General features: G+C 43.8%; 1 protein-coding gene across 2 annotated transcripts in view; it reads left to right on the forward strand.

Moving 5' to 3' along the window:
* Positions 1 to 1,675: 1,675 nt before the first annotated feature.
* The window catches only part of PAPLN (papilin, proteoglycan like sulfated glycoprotein), a 54,654-nt gene continuing 40,311 nt past the window's right edge, over positions 1,676 to 16,018 (forward strand). Inside the window, exons 1-2 of one of the 2 annotated variants that reach the window (XM_083398056.1) lie at positions 1,676 to 2,002; positions 9,326 to 9,388. In XM_083398056.1, coding sequence (XP_083254182.1) covers positions 9,329 to 9,388 — 60 coding nt within the window. In that variant the 5' untranslated portion in view covers positions 1,676 to 2,002; positions 9,326 to 9,328. The remainder of the gene's footprint in view (positions 2,003 to 9,325; positions 9,389 to 16,018) is intronic. The other variant, XM_083398057.1, reaches the window with a different exon arrangement.

Here is a 16,018-nt window from a genome sequence, read left to right on the forward strand (position 1 = left end):
GGTTACAGAAGGGAGGCATACAGTGGGTTTTCCTTAAAAGGCCCTTGGCATTTTTTCTTTTCGGTCTTGTTAGCGTTTTGTTCAGAAACTTAAGCTCCTTATAGGCAAAAAAGGTTTTACATGCACTATCATGCACTATCACAGCCACTATCACTGCTGTGAGTTTATATCTAGGAAGGTTAGAACACACAAAGAGGACCCTTGAACTCATATGAGGTCTAGGAGTGTCAATTTATTTAATACAGTGGTACCTCAGGTTAAGAACTTAATTCGTTCTAGAGGTCCATTCTTAACCTGAAACTGTTCTTAAACTGAGGTACCACTTTAGCTAATGGGGCCTCCCGCTGCTGCCACGCCACTGCTGCGTGATTTCTGTTCTCATCCTGAAGCAAAGTTCTTAACCCGAGGTACTATTTCTGGGTTAGCGGAGTCTGTAACCTGAAGTGTCTGTAACCTGAGGTACCACTGTACTGGTGAAAAGCAGCAGGTTTGACTTGGGTATTAAAGCACTACACGGCAACTTCTTTACTGCCCCCTGCTGTACCTTGAACAGCAGCCGCTTCATCATCTGCAAACATCTCAATGCAAGGAACAACTTCACTTGCTGATTTTGCAGATCAAGCTGGCATTAAAGACACAAGAACATGCTGGGCTGTTTAATTTTGTAGTTGGCTGACAACCTCAGATTTGTATATTGCTAGTAAATAATGTATTGGTTTTTGAGCTAATCAATAGTATTTCAGTTTTATTTCAGAGTGGACAAATGCCGAGAAAAAGTTTGATATTATCATTTCTTTGTTAGGATACTGTGTTTCTTTTAGCCTTTAATTTTTTTAAAAGAAAGTCAGATTATTTTATTTAATTTTTTTCACATATTATCAGCTGCCTTAGGAAAACTTTATTTTGAAAAGCAACACAGAAATTCCAGAAATAAAAAATAAATACTCAAAAAAACCTGTGCAACCAGGGTTATGCTTCAGATGGGCCTATAGGACATAGCTCATCAAATCACTGTGGGTCCTAGCTTTATTTATTTTTTTAAAAAAGATGTGACGTCTAGGTACTGCAGAATGCACTGTTTCTCCTGCCTGATTCCAGCGGTGTTTACCAGGGGATCTTTAGAGACAGGACTGCAAAAAGGGGGAGGAAAAAGCAAGCATTCCTCCCACCAGCTTTTTTTGTGTGTGTGCACAGCTCAATGCCGTAGTTATTTTCCAGTTGGCTTTTCCTGAGGATTCTTATTGTCAAATGAAGATTAAAGTAGGAACAGATTCTTCAAGCAGAGATTTGTATCTTGGTGCTTCTGCATTTTTTCCAGACTTCTGAGATGTACAAGTCCTAAGAATTTGAATCACTGCATTGTGAAGATGGATCGAGCCCTGCACAAGATTTGGGATTGATGTTCCTGGCTTCAAAGGGCAGGAGAGGAAAAGTTCAAAGGTGGACTTTGGTGTAGGCCTGTTTTCAGGTTGCAAAGGAAATGCGATTTGCAAAATCTCACTGTTTAAACTCCAGGACTTTAATGGAAATGAGAAACAACAGCTGCAATTATAGACCGTTCCAATAATCTCTCTTTCTTGTCTTTTGATGTGCTGCCTGTGGCTAAAATAAAAACTTAGCTGAGAAAGGCCCCGCCCTGGAAATGACTTGTGCAGCCAACGACAGATTGCGTGTTGTTGTTTTTTTGTTCAAAGACACTCAGGTTAAAGAGCTGGAGATCATTCAAAGCCTGTCCCTTCCATGTGTGCATGGTTACAACTTCAGCTTCTGAAAGCAAAACAGGAAAGCTGTGGAGGAACTTTTGCAGTGGAAGGGGTTAAATGAAACCCAACTCTCCTTTTCCTGTACAGTAAAGGATTAGTAACCAAACAGAAGCTAGAGGAGAGAGGTGGTGTTAAAGAGCCACTGATTGAGCTGGAAGACAGAGGACTTGAGTGGTGGTGATCTAAGGTAGCATTGCTGCCTCTTGCAGTCATCTGTGAGCAGACAAGCACAGCCACAGGTAAGTCTTCATTTTGGATTACTGACTGTTTGGCTCTTTGTGCCTCTCGTTGTCCACATAGTGTCTGGGTTTTGGGCTTTTTTATCGGAATAATAAAAAGTTTTGTAAAAGTGACAGGGAAGAAATGACTTAATGTGAGCCTTGTTATTATAAACATCAGATTTCCTGGCAGTAAGAAAGCAGCCTCACTTATTAAATTAATGTTAATCCACCCATAGCTTCAGTAATTCAAATATTATCAAATAGCTAAGATGACATTCCCATGTGGGAGGCAGGTAGAATTTGAGCTTCATATATACTTGGATTGTCTGCCTTTGGATAATCTTCTCAGTTTCGAGCTGAGAAGGCCGTGTATACATTTAACAGATTCTGCATGTGCAGGAAAGGTGATAAGGGTGCTTTTATTTATATGTCAGAAAGTAAGTTCCAAGTTTTGGAACTATGGTACCACAGAATCCATTGGTTTCTACACATGCCTCTGTTTAAGTATCACTTCTGTGTATATGCTTGGCTGCTTCGAAAAGCAACAGTGGCTGTCTGTGAGCCAGACTGCAGTCCCATGAAAATGTGCAGTTATGCTTCAGTGCCAATGGTGAAATAAGCTAAGCTCAGCACAAGGTGGACAGCAGTGGGTGGCATTATACAATTGGCATAAACCGGGGTGGCTGGCATGGGCTGATTAAACAATCATGTTGCTACATGCTAAAATGGTTGTGTGAACAATTCCACAGATTTTCTGGAGCTGTGTCAAATACTTGCTTGATCCTGTAGGCAGGATTTCATGGGAATTTCTTTCTTTTTTTCTTTTTTTAAAAAATACTTTGTCTGGGGAAAGGTTTGCAGGATCAAGGCATTTCTTATGCGGTTTTCTCCACATAAAAACCAACAGACTTGTTGGGACAGCCTCCTTTTAAGAGCAGATCAAAAATTCCAGGGTATTAATCAGATTCTAATGACTATTAGAAAATGGTTGCATTTATTTAACAGCTGCCAGAGAGAGGTAGAAATTCAACAGGTGTAGCTTTTCTCCAGCATGAAGAGGCAGTGCTGGGTTAGCGTTAGTGGGAGCTTCTTCAGGGAGGGATCATCCTAAGGCTTTCAGAGCATGCACTCAACACGAGAAAGATCCCATGTTTATTCTGTGGCATCTCCAGCTCAAAATACCGTATATATATTTTTGGTGGCTGGGGGAGGGGGTTGTGATCGTTGAGCTGATGCCAGTCACGCCAGAACAGATATCAAACAAAGCAATATAGTAATATTAACGAATGCATCCTAATCAATTAGTTCCCCAACGTTCAGTAACCATGTCCTGTGACTACAATTATTTTTAGACCTTAAGCAACAACTTAAGCCACTTCTACCCCCTTTACTTGGTTCCACTTCCTCATAGACGATGTTCTTCAGGCCTTCTCTTTATGCTCATGTCCATGTGCCCTACTAATGTCATCAACAGTTAAGTTCCATACCCTGGCCTCATCATATCAGCAGATGCTTATTCTCATGCAGTCCCTTATCTGCCGACAAACCTTTTGCCACATGTCATGCAGAATGAGCATTGGCCAGACAGTGCACCCCCTTGCAGCTAGACCCTTGTCAATCAGGTGCCTGACATCTGTGGAGACATTTACCGTTCTTCAAGTGAACAGCAGTAACTGCATGTACACTTCGATACACAGAGATGAAGTTAGTACGGTACAGCATTGACTTGCCACACCCTTGATGTCCTTGTGTTGCACATCAAGTTTCCATAGGGGCTTGCATGTGTGGGAGTGTGTGCATGCCTGTAGGTCCCAGCCAGTACAATCTGTACACCACAAAATGGAGTGAATAGATTCTGAGGTTGGAGCATAAATCAGTTGGGATCTGGTACAGTATGTGGGTGGTAGGGATGGAGCAAGCTGCCATGATCCTGATCATTCACTTGTGCTACAAGTGTTTGAACATCAAATAGTTCTACATTAAAGGAATATCATGAAAGGTGTTCATGTACCAATCCCCCTGCCATTCCCCCCATATTAACCCCCTAGCACTTCCCCTTCCCACCCCATGCAATTACTAAGCTCCCTTTTCACCTTCTGACAGGGGTGCAGGAAGGGGGGTGCAGGGAGGTGCAGTCTGCCCCTGGTGTCATCCTGAAGGGGGGTGACATTCGGCTCACCCCCCCCGCCCACGACTCCCCCAAGCCCAATGAGCGGCAAAGTGGCAAGCGGTGAAGCAGCTGCTGCAGCTCTCTCTCCCCCGCCCCCGGCTCGCTGTAGGCTTGGGAGTCGCGGGGGGGGGGGGGCGCACCAAATGTCACCCCACTTCAGCCTGAATGGGGGTGACATTCGGCACCCCCTGGGGAGGATCGCCGTGCTGAGATCGACCCCCGGGGAGCTCCACCACTGCCTTCTGAATCCCATTTCTGAAACCGCTTCTCTCTTCTATTCTGCAGCCCCACTTTGCACCCTTGTTTTCCCCTTCTCCCCCATACCCATGCTTCCTGCTTCCCCTCCTCTTGTGGAAGCCCTCCCCTTGCACAGACCACCCCCCAGGTAATCTCTTGCATTTTCCCTCCCACACACTGCAACTACTGTACTAAGGACTTTTTTCAGCTTCTGCCCAGTTATAAAGCCACCATCCCCTCATTTTCTACAGACCCTTTCATGCCTTTCATTTGCAATGCCATGCCCATGCCTTCTACTCCGCCTTTGTACCCCCATTTTCACCTTCACTCCCATTTTTTCCTCCACCCACCTTGTTACTTTTCTCAACTCTGCCTTGCACACAGATCACCCCATTTCCATACCACTCTCTCTCCTATTGTGTAGCCCTCTTTGTGCACATACCCTATGCTGATATATCTTTCAAGGTGGATACGGTCTTAAGAACAAGTCTGTTAGCTACAACTCAGTTGATTGATATGGTAAGAGGGAACACCACTCCTCCCCCACACACACTCGTGCCTTCCCCTTCTTGCTTGCATGCCATGGCTCCTGTTGTGCAACCTGCCTTCACTTTTTGCTCCCTTACCCTACCCTGACTTTGTGCAAATGCAGGATTGTGATGAGGCACTTCAAATCCTCCCAATGGAGGCTGTGTGATGACAACCTCACTTTTTATGTATATAGGAAGATATACACTGAAGCTTTAACTTCACAGTTATTATTGTATGTGAACACACCCATTTACATTTATGTCTGCTAACTTGTTCAAAAAAACACATTCTCCGTGCAGAGAAAAATTACCTTGTATGGAAGAATACTGCCACTGCTTGTTTGTTTCTTTCTGCATGAATTCCAAAGAGAAATGAATCCCAGTTTTGTTAATTCTGTGGTGAAAAGACAGTAATTATTACTTGCAGGGAAAAACAGGTTTTATTTCCAGCAACACAGTTATTTTGTTCTGATCACACAGTCAGTCCCTCACGTGCTTTCTTTCATGTGCTGCAGTGCCAAGAGAGATCACACAAATGCACACACCCCTGAAACTGTATGTGTTAATGGCTGGGAGAATAGTGTCTGGACTTGCAAGTATACAGACTGAAGTACAGTACTTCTTTTCCTCACTATTACCATTATCTCTGTAGAGTTAAAGCTAACATAATCTTATAGGCTGATGTTCTCTCCCCCTTCCCCAATATTACCTGTGAAGTAGGCTATGCTGAGAGACATTGAGTGGCCCAAGATCATCCATTGAGCATCTCGACTGAGTGAAGATTTGGACCCTGGTCCTAGGTCTGACACTTCACGTTCCTTTTGCAGTTGCAAAATACAGCCTTCCTCCTCGCTCCCCAATCAGCTGGTGTGGAGTGGAGAAAGAAATGCTTTGTCAGTCCTACGCTCACCACTTTCGAAAGCGTAGGGCTAGGAATGGCCCTTGTGCTGTGGTTCCCAGGCACCTGACAGCCAGGTGAAATCCCACACAAGGGTTTTTGAGAGTGTCAAAATTTACCCACAGGAAGCCAAAAAAGATTCTCTCCCCCTACTCTAACTACTGGTAGGAAATCCACCACACATATTAGAAATATGCTTTGCTTGGAATCTCCTTACTATATCTGAAAATCCAAAAGCAGGGCCAACCCTTCTGTTGTGTGGGGGGAGATATTTATCCCTCCAGGGCCTCATTGAGTAGCTAATATGGAATTATGGAAGAAGTGCCAAAGGAAGCCAGGATCCAAGCACCATGTACATGAGTGGATATTGGTCCAGCTTCCAGGCTCAGAGGTTGATGATTGTTCTTACTGACCTCCATCCTTGGCACTGTTTTGTATCCTGTTTTGGAGGATCACCTGACCTCCAGGAGCAGCTGTTCAGAGATGTGTATGTCTGTGTGCAAGAGGCTGCAGTAGAAAGGTAGATAGGAAGGAGCTATTCTGTGCAGGTCCAGAAATGGCTGTTTGGGTCCAATACATAATTTTCATTAATAAATAATAAACACCATGAGTGCACACAATTCCTTCCAGAATTGTATAAGCAAAAAAAAAAGTCCTTATTCACCCAAGGATTTTACAACCGCAGGGGCTCAGCAGAAATGGATTATAGCACTTCTTTACCATGTGAAAATTAAGTGACAGAGAACAATATTTATGCATTGATCCACTGCCACAGTTCATGCTTTGTGGATTATAAAATGTTATATAATGATCTGCTGCGCTATAGTGCAGCATGAGAAAATTAGATTATTTCCTCTATTACCACCACCCTATTCACATGCACCTCTGTCCAGATGCAAGAGGTGACTTAGCGCCAAATAACCAAGGACGTTTTGCAGCAGCTGTGAAATCTCCCAACTGGGGAGCGACTCTGAGAATATCCCAGAGACAGATGCTGCATCAGGGAAGACCTAGTTTTCAGCTCTCTGTACACTTTAATTCCTGGCTTGATAGCTGTCCTGCCACCGGAGTTGCAGTCTTGATGACATTTTTAAAAATACTATCTGACATCTCTGCTTACTTGAAGCCTTAACATTCAGCATTAAGGAGGCTGATATTAACATAAATAGATTATAAACTCAAAGCATACCGTCATGTTGAGATACTCTTCTCTTCATTAATTAAAGGCAGGGTTTTCCGAAATGTGTTGGAACCAAGATCTAGAATTTCCTCTAGCCCGGTATCTTGAGAGACAAGCACCTGGCTTCACAAGGAATTCCAGGATGGTTCAGCCTACATCCTCGCTACCTTGGCACCTTCATGAATCGCTGTTTCTTCACAGTTCAGAGTTGACATAGGGAGAAGGGTTGTAACTCCATGCTACAGCCACATGTTTTGCCCGGTGAAAGTCCTGAGTTCATCTCCAGGTAGGACTGAGACAGGCCCACATCTGAAACCCTGGGAAACCACTGTCAGTCCTTGTCGACAATACTGAGCTAGATGGGGAAGCGGACCAACTTAGTATAGCTTCATGTGAATATGGGGGATATATTTTAATTACAATTGTCGTGGGATGCTTGAGAAGGGGTAGTACCTTTGGTGAGGGACACGTTGTGCTCCTTCTGGGATCATTTGCCCACCTTTGGTCCCCATCCTACACTCAGCTCTTACCCATGGCTCCCAGTGGTGCAGGCCCCAGTCCAGTGGCCACTGCTGCACAAGAGCTCCAGAGATAAGGGGCACTCCACGTGCCACTTGCCTCGCCTCCTCTGCGCACTGAGCAGCGCCTTACCTGTGGTGCTCCAGTGCAGCAGCGGCTACTGAACCGTGGCCTGCTGTTCCAGCACAGTGTATTTTAAATACAGATCTCTCTTCTACTCAGTGATATGTTTATCTCTAACATCTCTTTCATCAATTAAATGTCCTGGTCTGCCAAGAGGTAACGAACAGACAGTTCCAATCTATCTTTCCCCCTCGCGTCATCTTTTTGCACCTCTCAGACATGTAGATTTCCTAAATGGAGGCATCTTTACTAAATGGATTTGTAATTTATGATGTTGATTTTGCTGCATTTTCCCCCAGAAAGGGAAGTCCAAGCATTGCAATTATCCCATTTGTTATTTGTGGTGTGATAATTCTGTACTGCTGTTCTTATTTGAGTTGTATCTGAGTAAATCATATTCACAGCAGACCCACTTCAATCAAGTAAGTAAATCACATCCATTGATTTCAATGGGCTTGTTCTGAGCATGACTTGGACAGATGCCACTCTGTAAGAGCCAGTGTGGTGTGGTGGCTAGAGTGTTATAATAATAATAATAATAATAATAATAATAATAATAATAATAATAATTTATTATTTATACCCTGCCCATTTGGCTGGGTTTCCCCAGCCACTCTGGGCAGCTCCCAACAGATTAAAAACAGAATAAAACATCAAACATTAAAGACTTCCCTAAACAGGGCTGCCTTCAGATGTCTTCTAAAAGTCAGATAGTTGTTTATTTCCTTGGCATCTGATGGAAGGGCGTTCCACAGGGTGGGCGCCACCACCGAGAAGGCCTTCTGCTTGGTTCCCTGTAACCTCACGTCTTGCAGTGAGGGAACTGCCAGAAGGCCCTCGGAGCTGGACCTCAGTGTCCAGGCAGAACAATGGGGGTGGAGACGCTCCAAAGTATTAAATAAAGTAAATGATTATTATGCTGTTTTTCTTTTAAAAAATGGTCTCTCATGAGAAAAGAGCCTTTTTGGTGGTGTTTTAGCTATGGAACATTCTCCCCTTATCAGTTTGCCTGGTGTCCATTTGATGACCTTTGGTTGCTTGGTAAAATGGTTTTCTCTCCCTCCTCATGCCTTTAATGATTTTTACACTGAGTTTTAGGTGGTTCTCGAGGAGCTGGCTTGAAGAGTGTTTTGCTGTTTTAATCACATGTTGCAAGATGCTTTGAAAATGTTTTATTGAAATGTGAGGTAAAAACCAGGACATGTGCCAAGGCCTATACCCTAGTGAGGGCCGCACTGGAGCCCCTCAGTCTATCTGCTGTTCCTCCTCCTTACTGTCCTTGGCTGTTCACCTGAGTTTTTCAAGCATGTGAGCAGAAACAGGAGTGGGAGCACTAGATTTGCTCTGCTGGTATGTCTACACAGCACCACCCTTGTCATCCCTTCCTAGTAAGCGGCAGTTACTCTGCTGCCAGGAGGCTATTGCTGTGGCTCCACCCTCCCAGGTGAGGCATTCCTGGCAACGACCTCCCTCCGTTTGTCTTGCCCTCTCCTTGGTAGCCATGCATACTGACCTCAGAGGAAGAGTACGGATGAAGAACCAATGTTGACAGTGATGAGGTCGTGCTGGGACTTTCTGTCCCTTCTCCCCCAGTAACTTAGAGCTGACACTGGTTAAAACAAAACAATTTAGCTAACACAAATTTGGTCATTTGTGATGAGTAACTCTGTTTTCACCCCCACAGGACATGATGACATTTGCGTTCCTACTGCTTATACTAACAGTGATGCCTTCTTCCATGTTGGCGGTAAGTATTCAGATGTTCTTGTGAGTGGCTGGTTCTGGAGCTCGAGTCAGGTGATGGAGCAAAAGTAATAAACCATGCTAGGAAGATCAGCACGTGAATGCTATTTATGCAACTTTGTTGGTAGATGAAAAATTACAAATTAAAAGAGAATAATGCTACCAACAAGTACTGGTTGTTATGGCTATATGCTGTCTCCACAATCAGAAGGAGCATACCTCCCTGAATTCAAGTTGCTTGGGAAGAATAATGGGGGGACAGCTATTGTCTGTGTGGCCTTCTTGTGGGCTTCCCATAGGCATCTGGTTGACCACTGTGGAAAACAGAAAGCTGCTGCTATTTAGACTTTTGGTCTGATCCATCAGGGCTGATTTTAATCTTACTTGTTTAAACAATCATAATTGTTCTAGAAATTGTAGTAGTTTCAGATCAGTGAGTGGGAATTAAGAGACTCAATAATGCGCTGGTACCTGCCCATTGGTAAGTCGGTGGGAGGCCCATCACTAACGTCAAAGAAAAATGTAATGTATTTCTGAGAAGAGACTGTGGTCCCATAGATATACTATCATCTTTACACAAAATGTATTTTGATAGCTTCAAAAAACATTCCTTCTTCATGCCCTACTTTTTTAGGTTTTTAAGAAAGCTGGTCATGATACAGCCCAGGTTAAGCATGGTGGTCTTAAAACTCTCTAATCTGAATAAGTGTGATGCTAAAGTACTTAATTTTGCAACATGACCAATTATATGTATCACCTTGCAGGACCAGGTGTCAGGCTCCCCATACCCCAACCCATATAATGGGCAAGGGGCGGATCTGAGGGAAGCCCACCATTGGCTCCACCCCCTGGCACAGCCTAAGTCCCAGCCCTCATCCCCATTTGCCAAAGAAGGGTGCAGGCTAGGATCTGGTTCCTGATAGGCGCCCGCAGGGAGGGGTTCTCTTATGACTGTTTTTGGCCTCATTTCAGCCTCAAATATGGATTAGTTCTAACTGAGCTGTTGGGGTTGTGCAATTTCAGTCTGCTGGTGGGGGACTTAAATGATTGAATGCTCTTTCTTAAAAGACACAGAGAGAGAATTAAATGTCCCACCACCACCCAAATGCCAATTGCTCTTTACCTTTGCCCCAAAATAAATACCAAATTCTGCATGAATGCATAGTACATTCATTGCACTATGGCACCAGAGTTTGCCTTCATCCGGTTAGCATAATCTAGACTCCCTGGTTTCTGGATGGGAACCAGGGCAAAAACTGATGCAGTACTGGCCCTTATTTCTGCCATTGCTGTTGGCAGAAGAATTACAGGGGTTTTTTTAAAAACACACATGTTTATTGTATATTTATATTTGAGTGCATTGCAGCACCAACATTTATCAGCTTAGATTACCTTTACTTTTTAGGTATTGACTATTCTGCATCTGACATTTGAAGATTAATACACTGCTATTTAGTATGCTACTTTGTATTCCTGTTTCATCTTCTGTTTCATCTTCTGCTGTCAGTATTTTATTTATCTTCCCTTGCCCAGGAGGTTCCTGTTTTGTACAAGTGCATTTCCTTGATAACTGTGGAGTTATTATGCATATTAAAGACACTTATCCCATTTCACCTTGAAAGCTTTTTACAAACAAGCTGTCTCACTGAGGCAATGAATCAGGAGTTACAGAAATGATTACAAGAAATGATTTATTCCTTCATGGGCTAAGTGCTTTGAGCCTTCCCTGCACAGGACACACATGTTGACTCTATTTTAATATTGCAATAGATGAGCTTGTATCCCACCTGCATATCTCTTGATATAAAGATTGGATATGTTGTGTTACTGAGCATCTGGCATGCCTCTTTGCACAGTCTCAAAAATATTCTAAAAGGGTCATTAGCATTTGTTTGTTTATTTTCCTGGTACTATTTTCCTGCACTAAGTCTTCACTGTTCCAAACAACCTTTCATATTGCTTAAGACTGGAACTGGGCAGGAGAGGGTAAATTGTCAGGGCACTACTGAAGACTGCTTTCGTAGCCCTGACAAAGTTGCCAAATACCTTCCTTTTGTTCTCATTAGCTCTCCTTCTGAATGATTAGGAAATAGAGTTAGAGTTTGGATTTGATATCCCGCTTTTTCACTACCTGAAGGAGTCTCAAAGCGGCTAACAATCTCCTTTCCCTTCCTCCCCCACAACAAACACTCTGTGAGGTGAGTGAGGCTGAGAGACTTCAGAGAAGTGTGACTGGCCCAAGGTCACCCAGCAGCTGCATGTGGAGGAGCGGGGAAGCGAACCTGGTTCACCAGATTACAAGTCGACTGCTCTTAACCACTACACCACACTGGCTCTCAATACCTGAAATATCTGCAGTGAGATTCCTACTCTCTCTTCTAAACATAATTGTGATCTCCAAGCACATTAAAACTTGGTTAGATTTACATCTGCCACCATCCACCTTTGAATAAATGTTCCTCACAAAAATTCTTAGGTTAGAATAAATCACAGATACCTAGCACTGCAAATAAGTTTATGTTTTATTCACAGAGTTTCCAGAAGCTACATCAGACAAGTGTGTATCCACTGGAAGTAAAACAAAAATGAAAAAAAGTTTCCAAATGGTTTATAAAGAAAATAATTTTGTTTCCTTATAAAAAAAGAACATGTAATCAGACTAGCAAAGATCCAGGCTTTAACACCTCCCTTTGGGAAAGATTGAGTTCACTTAGTTTTTCTTGTACAGTAGTTGGGAGCCATAGCCACATGGCTCCTTGCTTGTTCCAAGAAGCATGAAGAGAAGGAAAAGATGCAGAGCATGCTAAGCCACACCCACTGGCAACCTGAGCTCAGGTTAACCTTTTCATGTGTGCAATTGTGAGTCAGTGACTGTATACAACATATATATTGTCCCCTTCCCTACCCATGGGGATGTTGTCATCTGGGTATCTGTGAATAAAATAAAAACAGACAAAGAGCTGAGTTTGGGCTCTGTAAGCATCTGATCTGACGCGGGTGGCACATTGGGTTAAACCACAAAGTCTAGGACTTGCTGATCAGAAGGTTGGCGGTTCGAATCCCCGCAATGGGGTGAGCTCCCGTTGCTCAGTCCCTGCTCCTGCTAACCTAGCAGTTTGAAAGCACGTCAAAGTGCAAGTAGATAAATAGGTACCACTCCGGCGGGAAGGTAAACGGTGTTTCCGTGCACTGCTCTGGTTCTCCAGAAGCGGCTTAGTCATACTGGCCCATGACCTGGAAGCTGTACGCTGGCTCCCTCGGCCAATAAAGCGAGATGAGCGCTGCAACCCCAGAGTCGGTCACGACTGGACCTAATGGTCAGGGGTCCCTTTACCTTTAAGCATCTGATCTGATATAGGAACACTGGTCCTAGGTATATTTTTAAGTTACCTCCAGGTTGAATTACTGCACTGTGTTCTATGTGGGACTGCCCTTGAGTTTGGTCTGTCTGCATGCAGCTGATGCAAAATGTGGTGGCTCAGCTGCTCACTGGTGCTGGATCATCGCCAACTTGTTACTTGAGCCTTGAAAGAATTGCACTGGCTGTCATTTGGCTACCAGTCTAAGTTCAAGGTGCTGGTTTTGGCTTATAAAGCCCTCTGCACCTTGGGACCAGGATACCTGAATGTTCATCTCATGCCTTGTTTACCCAGTTGATCACCTCACTCTGCAGGCAAGAGCCTCTTGCAGATACCATCTTATCAGAAAGTCTGTTCCACACAATGTAGGATTTGAGCCTTTAGTGTTATGGCAGTCATGCATTGGAATTCCGTCCCCTTGAAAATAGACAGGTGCTGTCTCTGTTGATGTTTTGGTGCCTGCTGAAGACTTTCCTCTTCCAACAAGCCTTTTAAGTTTATATCTTTCCTAGTCTGCATCTGTATTAGAATTGTTTTAAATAAGCTTTTACTATTTTTTCCCCTTGTTGTTTGCCGCCCTTGACTCCTTTGAGAGATAAACACACACACAAATATATATATTACAAAATGCCAATAAGCCTCCAGTGATCTCCCTGCAAAGGGAACCAAATCTGGACATATCTTGTGCCCAGGGACATGTCACCACAGTGAGTGTGAGAAGTGGATTGAGAAGGCGGGTCGGTGTAACAATATCTTCATTATTGCTCATAATCTTGGGATTATTTGCCAGCAGCACAGTTTGTACCAGAGCAAAGTCAAGCCTAGTAATTGGATTACTTGGTTTGTTAAGCTGTAGTGATACTAATTGTAGCATCACTAGCTTTCTGAGAAGGGATTTTCAAGGCTGCCATATGAAATTCTATTAAACATCTCCTTCTCCATAAAACTCAAAAGATCACCTTCTAAATTCATTTGTATCTGTAGTGCAGTCCGATGAGGGGAACAAGCAAAATACCAGGCAGAACTCTGGAAGTAATTAGGAGTAAATTAGGTGACTTGGTATTAATTTCCAGTACGCTTGGACAGACTTTTGAATAAAAGTTCAGCAGTTAATTCAGCAGGTTCTTGGTGATTTCTGGTTGCCATCCTCTGGAGCAGGGGTAGCCAACATGGCGCCCTCCAGATGTTGCTGGACCACAACTCCCATCATCCCTGCCCATTTGCCATACTGGCTGGGTCTGATGGGAATTGGAGCCTAATAACATCTAGAGGGCACCATGTTTGGTGCCTTGGCTCTTCTAGAACAAGGTGGTCCAACTTTTCATACCAAGTGGGCAGCAAGAGTACTTTGACATAGAACCAGTGGGTGGGCTGCACACTGCCTTGTTGCACAGAGTGGAGGGGGGGAATGAGGCAAAATGAGATAGTTCTGCCAGTGTTGTCCCTCCCCCTCTTTTGCCCACTGCCGCTCTTCCACTCCCTGCCTTGTTTATTTTTTTAAAGACTGCAGCTAATGCAGCGGCGGTTCTGGCGATTTTACCACCTGACTCTTGAGGAAGAGGGCCTTTCCTCAGAGCACAGAATTCTGAGTAAAGAGGCTCAGGAGATTGCCTAGATGACCATCACTTTTCTTCAGTACTTAGAAGTTCTCTTTTAAATGTAGTTTAAAGTTACTTTGAGAACTGTGATGATTTTTAAAATGTGGCAGTGCTGCACACTCTCCTGGGCCATCTGACCCAGAATGCCTCTCTCTGAGGAAGAACCCCCTTCAGGCTGAAGGATTGGGTGGGCACTCTGCATAGCCCCACAAGAGATCACCAGATCAGGAAGGCAAACAAGCCAGGATCTACAAGAGGTGAATTCAGCACCCCATTTGTGGTTGTTGTTGTTTAGTCGTTTAGTCGTGTCCGACTCTTCGTGACCCCATGGACCAGAGCACGCCAGGCACTTCTGTCTTCCACCGCCTCCCACAGTTTTGTCAAACTCATGCTGGTAGCTTCGAGAACACTGTCCAGCCATCTCGTCCTCTGTCGTCCCCTTCTCTTTGTGCCCTCCATCTTTCCCAACATCAGGGTCTTTTCCAGGGAGTCTTCTCTTCTCATGAGGTGGCCAGAGTATTGGAGCCTCAGCTTCATGATCTGTCCTTCCAGTGAGCACTCAGGGCTGATATCCTTAAGAATGGATAGGTTTGATCTTCTTGCAGTCCATGGGACTCTCAAGAGTCTCCTCCAGCACCATAATTCAAAAGCATCAATTCTTTGGCAATCAGCCTTCTTTATGGTCCAGCTTTCACTTCCATACATCACTACTGAGAAAACCATAGCTTACCTGAGTAAATAGTCTCTGTTTGCAAATGGGAAGACCAGCCCTGGAATCAGCTGTCAAGCCCAGTCAGCTTCTGTATGTGCAATGGGACAGTGGCATCCTCCTATTATTTGCCTCAGGCAGCAGAATGTCTTGGGCCTGGCCTGCTCAAAGAGATGCCATTTTTCCTCCTTTATCTTTGTGTGTCATCGAAAGAAAAAAGAAGCAAAAGACATAAGTTCTGATAAGTGTGCATTTACCACCTGACCTTTTTTCTTCTGGTGTGAAAATGACAAAGGCCAGCCGTGATTGTGGTAATAATCTTAAGGTCTAAGCATACAATCTATAAAACGCAATGTGTCTGAAACCAGTATTGCCCCGTGAAGATTTGTTTCTCAGCAGACTAATTCAGAATGTTCCAGCAGCCGTATCTTTTTTTATTTGGGGCTTAAACCAGTTAGAGCAACTGGAAAGCTCAGAGAAAAACTTACTGGGGCCATCAGCAAATGCTGGTAGAGTCATGTTTATTCAACCTGGAACACTTTATATTTAAACAAGATCTGGCATCTAATCAGAAAATGGACCAAGAAGTCACTAAATTGACAACATAAGCCCTGAATGAACTTTGGTCAAATTCAAACATTTAAGATGCAAAATTAAACTCTATGCTCTGCTGGATGGTTTGTAGATGTTTAATCTTCCTGTACTTGGAGTGAACCATCATAGATACTCTTAGCAAGAAAGGGATGCTTTTTTCGTTTTCTTTTTTTCCACCCCTCCGAAGCGACCACAGGTACATACTTGCAAATTTTTACCAAGCCCGTCTGTGTGCCTGTAATCAGGGAGTACCAGATTCACTGGGCCATATTTTTTTGGACTTCCCTTTGCACAGCAGACTCCACAAACAGGTGTTGAGCAAGATATTGTACCTGCAACCCACAGCTCCGAGAGAAAGCCGAATGAAGTTCCTC

Source organism: Podarcis tiliguerta (genome assembly GCF_965153285.1).
Source record: "Podarcis tiliguerta genome assembly, chromosome: 1".
Classification (NCBI taxonomy): Eukaryota; Metazoa; Chordata; class Lepidosauria; order Squamata; family Lacertidae; genus Podarcis; species Podarcis tiliguerta.